This window comes from Dasypus novemcinctus, chromosome 1 (assembly GCF_030445035.2).
Source record: "Dasypus novemcinctus isolate mDasNov1 chromosome 1, mDasNov1.1.hap2, whole genome shotgun sequence".
In the NCBI taxonomy this organism is placed as follows: domain Eukaryota; kingdom Metazoa; phylum Chordata; class Mammalia; order Cingulata; family Dasypodidae; genus Dasypus; species Dasypus novemcinctus.
In genome coordinates, this window is record NC_080673.1 from 128,361,973 (window position 1) to 128,367,972 (window position 6,000).

General features: G+C 36.7%; 1 protein-coding gene across 4 annotated transcripts in view; it reads left to right on the forward strand.

Annotated features, from left to right (window-relative positions):
• Positions 1-4,859, forward strand: part of CCNI (cyclin I) — a 70,762-nt gene extending 65,903 nt beyond the window's left edge. For all 4 annotated transcript variants that reach the window (XM_004472591.4, XM_058296570.2, XM_058296573.2 and 1 more), the window contains one exon: positions 3,255-4,859. In XM_004472591.4, coding sequence (XP_004472648.1) covers positions 3,255-3,695 — 441 coding nt within the window. In that variant the 3' untranslated portion in view covers positions 3,696-4,859. The remainder of the gene's footprint in view (positions 1-3,254) is intronic.
• Positions 4,860-6,000: the final 1,141 nt, after the last annotated feature.

Genomic DNA, 6,000 nt, shown 5'->3' on the forward strand with positions numbered 1-6,000 from the left:
GTGCTACCATCAGCTTCTGAGAATTTCAGGCCCTAATTTGTGAACAGAGAGACTGAAAGACTTTTTTTCTTAGAAAGGATAATAATCAGAGCAGTATATTAGCTCTCTTTATGTCTTGTAACACAGGCTCTTTTATAAGGAGGATACATTACTTTTAATTAAAATAATTTAGAGAAGTATTTCTTTGCATTGACATAAGTGCTGTAATGGAAATGAATAATTCCTAGGAGACAGTTGTTGGTGAGAATTTTTCGAAACTATCATAAACCACCTTGTTAATGCAGAGTGTGGCACAGAAAATTTGTTTTGTTTACCTAGAGTGTTAGAAAGTGAGTGAAGTGTCCGATATAAATCATTTGTATTAGACTGTGGAAGTAGGGAGAGGAGCACTAATAGAGAACCTCCTGCTTTACATTTTTAAATTTTTTTATTAGGACAAATGACATGTCTTTAACTGCCTCCTAACTTGCTCTGTCTGTATTCCCAAGGTCGTACAGAGAAATTTTGGTTTATGAAGTATTACTGTCACAGAGAGATGACAGACTTTGAAGTATAAATAATAAGAATTTGTAAATAGTATATTTCTTCAGCTTTGAGAGCTTATTCTCTTCTGAAGAACATTTGAGAACCTGCTGGTTCTCTTTCACATGATCCTAGAAGAATATGTTCACTGAAATTTCCCCTCCCCTCCCCCCTTAACTGAAGGAATTTGATAGGCTCTTAGAAATAATTTGTTCAATGCCTTTATTTTACATAGTTCCAGTCTAGGGAATTTGAGCCTTTCTTAGAGCCATTCAGGTCTACTTAGTGGTAAGGAAGATTAAAAAGATCTATTGCTTTTCCATACCACATAAACCTTAAAGATTCTAGTCCAGCCGTTTTCAGATTTTCCTTTAAAAATTGAGCTCTTTTGTAACCCACACAAAATCCTGTACATATACAATCCCAGAATACAAAGTAGAAAAATGTAGCTATACTTCGTGAGTTTGGAGCAGAGACCTGTAAGGGTGCAGCATTCTACTGAACATGACCTTTTTCTTTCCCCAGGCTGTTTGGATGTAGTTTGAAAACCACTGTTCATATTTTTTCTAATACATACTCGGGGATAGAGTGATTAAAAAAAAAAAAAAAGTCTCCCTGTGTAGTGTTCAAGCTCTAATGGGGAAGATAATTAACAAAGTCACACAACTTAGTAGAGACTTTGGGACTTGTTCTAATAGTTCTACTGTAGAACCTACTTGGACTGTTCACCAAGCCTGTGGCCCAAAGATGGATGACTCCTGATTCTTCAGGATCCTGGTTTGCTAAGTTCACCTGCATTCAGATAGGACTACCATGTCTAAAATCTTTGTGATAGGGTCAGCGACAAGGCCATAGTAATATCAGATGTTCCTCTCGTATTTCTGGTTTTAGTATGAGAATTTCTTGTATCAGATCAGGTGAGATCTTGTCCAAATTACTTCTGACATGTTTCCTAGTGTCTTGGTTTGAAGAAGGGACTACCAATGGTTTATCGCAGATATCTTGTGCTATGGGTTGGCCATTATCACAAACTCTGCCTGTGCTCCATTTGGACTTGAGGCCAAGTATAGAGAGTGTTCTGTGTGGTTTGAAAGGCAAGCCTCCTGTCCTCCTTACTACAGCTAGCCCACCCCCTTTCCCTGCCGACTGCTTTTGAGGTCTAATGCTACCTGTTGGTCATCATTCTGGAATGGCTAACTCTTTGTCTTCTTACCTCTTCTCCCATTACTTTATCTCTGTGGGTATTCTCAAGTCCTCTTCTTTCTGATGATCCCAAGATATTAGTCTACTCAGATTAGTGTGGTGGTCTCCCTCATCTCTGGTTGGGTGGTAGTCGAAAGTAGATATTCTCTGTTGTGGTGTATTTCAAAATTAAAATAGGGTGTTAAACAAGCAGAATCTCCCTGACCATAGGTTGTCTCCTGGTTCTTGTAGGTACCTAAGGTCAGACTGTTTCAGCAAGTACTTTTCAGTGCCTCTGCTCCCTACTGAACCTGGATCCATCTGGAACCTAGCACTAAAGTATAAATGCCACACTATGCACTTACGTGGTGGTTTATGATAATTTTCTAAAAAATTCTCAGTAAATAGCAACTGTCTCCTAGGAATTAATCATTTGCATTACAGCACTTAGGTCAATATCATGCTATTCGGATCCCTTTCCCATCAGTAACCTATTTGAATGTCTGCTCTGTAAACATTAGTTCACCTCTCTTGATGAGCCAGATTACACTTTTGATTGTTTTTCTAGCAAGGGAAACTTAGAAATGGTTACCATATCCAAATTTGGGGAGATAGTGATGAAAAATAATATTCTTTTGACATCCTGCAATTAGATCGAGTTCATTATAAATTTTTTTTAATAAGAAATCCATAAGGGGACTTCTGGTGTCTGCAGTGGTAATACTGGTAGACATGCTTGTTTTGTTTCCTCCATGAATCTCAAGGATAAAATTATTTTGTGTGTGTGCTTAGAACAAATTTAGGTTATCCTAGACTAGGATTTTGTTTTCTTCTTATTTTGGACAAAGAACTTACTTGAGACTTGGGTAGAAATGGGGTTATAATGATCCTCTTTACTTACGGTGACATAAACAGTCTTCATTAAATATATGTCTTTTTAAGGTATTCTGTCTGTAGTATTTATTATGAAGGTGACCAAGCCATTTGAATATTTGTGGTTCTTTTACTTTTCTAGGCCACTAAGTATCATTCAGTTAGTAATGCATTAAACTAGGTACTTATTTTTAGAAATAATTTCTATACTATAGCTTTTACACTTCCCAATAGGTTTCTTAAAGTATTGGCTAGGATACCAGTTGCTTTAAAAAACTTTGTGAAGCCCCATCCCCTCTTCTCTGCACTTTTTTGTTGTTGTTCCACTCTTTTTGGCATGACTGAACTTGTTCTACATTCCTGGGGCATATCATAAGACCTAGCCTAGAGGAGTAAACTTGATAAAGAGTAGTTTCTGCTCTCATGAAGATGTCCAGCATACAATTGCAAATACAAATTCAAGTTCCAAGGATATTTCTGTTTGGATGTAATTCCTAAGATTACAGTAAGTAGATTGGAGAAATAATTAAGTTTGAGATAGAAGATGTGGGGAGAGGAAAAAAAGGCTAAGAAGACAGAGCTTTAGAGGGTACAAAGTGGAAAACTGGCAGGTAAAGATGAGAAAGAAGCCTATATTAATTAAATTGAGTTTTATGGTGTTGTTCTTTTTAATCCAGATGGATAGCTCCCAGTTGATCCACTGTCGGGAGCTTGTGGCACATCACCTTTCTACTCTGCAGTCTTCTCTGCCTTTAAATTCCGTTTATGTCTACCGTCCCCTCAAGCACACCCTGGTGACCTGTGACAAAGGAGAGTTCAGATTAAATCCCTCCTCTGTCCCAGGCCCAGATTTTTCCAAGGACAACAGCAAACCAGAAGTGCCAGTCAGAAGTACAGCAGCCTTCTACCATCTCCCAGCTGCCAGTGGGTGCAAGCATACTTCCGCTAAACGCAAAGTAGAGGAAATGGAAGTGGATGACTTCTATGATGGAATCAAAAGGCTCTATAATGAAGATAATACTTCAGACAATGTGGGTTCTGTGTATGGCACTGATTTATCAAGACAAGAGGGACATGCTTCCCCTTGCCCACCTTTGCAGCCTGTGTCTGTTATGTAGTGTCAACAAGTGTTATTTTCAAGTGAAACCGAAGTAGTCTACTCTGAGAATGGGAACATGCAAAACCAGGAAAGGGGCTATATAAGGATATAAACCTTAACAGGCTGAATTAAAGTGAGCCAGTTATTAAAAAAACTCATGTTTACTTGTGCGGCTAATTATAATTCAACATTATTTAAGCACTTAAAGACCAAAAAAAGTATGAAAATTTCAAAAGACCTAAAAACTAAAAAAAAAAGCAAAAAATTTATTTGTACTATTTGTCAGTTCCACTATTTTCTCCACTAAAATGTTACCCTCATAAATTCACATTTAATGTTAAAGAAAAAAACAACAAAAAAAAAATTAGCTAGCAAACCTTGTCCCCAGCATCCTGATTTAATTTTCCTCTTGCTTGTTTCTTCATTGAATACTTAATGAATTTCATGCATGTTGATCCTTACACCCTGACCTCCAGTGAATAGGAAACCCCCAAAATTATTTTTAGCAATTTAGTGAACAAATTATTTCAGCGTAAAAGCCATGTTTAATCCGCGATTCAGATTCAAATTTAAATTAGTCTGAAAAGGGAAGGGTACCTCAAAATTGCCCCATATGAATCAGAGGTAGTAAAATAGAAAAAGGATCCACGTTTACCATATTGATTTTTCCTGTTTGTCTCACTTTGATCTCTAGGATTTAGAGACAAAATTACTGTTGTCATTTTTTGTTTATCTTAAGGTGAAAACCTAGTGGCATGTAATTAGGACATTCTTAGATTTGTTGAAAGCATTTTTGACATTTGTATAAAATTTGTGATAAAGTTAATATATATCCAGGTGCTCACCAAAGAAACATGTATGTAACAACTAAAATTGAATTTTGTAACTGATCAGAATTTTCACTCATTTATAATCAGTAGGAGACTGTCTAGATGTTGGGGCAGCTCTATGATTGAGTCTGAAACATGTAATAATTCAGTACCCAGGTTTTACGTTGTTATTAGGGCTTTCTTGATAAAAAACTACCCCCCCTCCCTGCCCTTGAATCCTGATCCCCGATATATCTCAATGACTTCTGGATCTTGAGCTCCCTGTGCAATGCGAGGAAGGTATTGCCATCAGAACCATGTACCTGATGATAAAAGCCTCTGGTAAGCAATAAAAAGTTGTCCTTAATTCAAAAGTATCTGCAACTTTTTGTTTTTGCTCATGAAGAAGTATAAGTTCTTGACTGTCTCATAGGAACTGCTGTTTCAACTTAAGGAAAGCTATGAAATCCTAAGAATTTTCTCTCTGAAAATAAAACATGAAGGGAATCTGAATATGACTAAGGGATATAATTTTTAAACATGGAAGAATTTTTCCTTTATATTTTCTCACTGGTAAACCCGGGGCTAGGACCTGCCAAACTTTTAAATTCTGATCTTAATGTAACTCTTTGTGACAGAAGGCACACCACCATATCTAGGTAACGTTGTCTTTTTAGCCATGGATTTTGTTTTAGTAACAGAGCAAAAGGATTCTCTAAGTCAACATTTGACTTTGTTGAAAATTTTGCAGTTAGGATTGGCTGCTTTATGGTGTCACAGTCCAATTAGAGGGAAAGAATTTACTCACATATAAGTATGGAAATGGGAGGGAAGTTCAAATGAAGAAACAGTTTGTGAAGAAACCAAGCACTTAGGGCCTGGCTTCAAAACACAAGGAAAAAAAACACATCCTAATCTTCATCTGATTTTGTTTCTTAATTCTCTTCTGGAACTGTAGGAGTTCCAGGTTTACAACTATTTATGTTCATAATATCTGTCCAATAATAAGCACTCTTTCTCCAGTCTGCTTAACATGAGGACACAGCAGTTTTGTTATGTAGAAAGCTTGTGATAAAATTCATTCGAGGGTCAGGATATTTCCATTTGTAGTCCAGAAGTTAAAGATTAAAACAAATTATAGAACAATAGAATTTTTATTCCTTAATCTTAAATTTTCTAATCTTCTTGATGGTAAAAATTGATGGCAAATCAGTTTGGAAGGTAACATAGGAAACTGAATGAAGTAGTATGGTTGCGCTACTAGCCCATACCTCAAAAACTTATTTAACCCAGTTTAATTAAATGATAGTACTTTGGAGACAAGACTTTCCTGAGCACTTTGAGGTTGTATCTCTCTGTCCCAGAAACCTGAGGCTATAGGCAACCTACCATGGGCTCTTGGGGGAATTTTGGCTCCAAGAGGCCTGAACTTAAGGAGTAAGAAAGAAAAGACACAATATGGCTTAAATGGTGTGGAACTTCTAATGAAGAACATTACTGCTGTTATCTTAAACT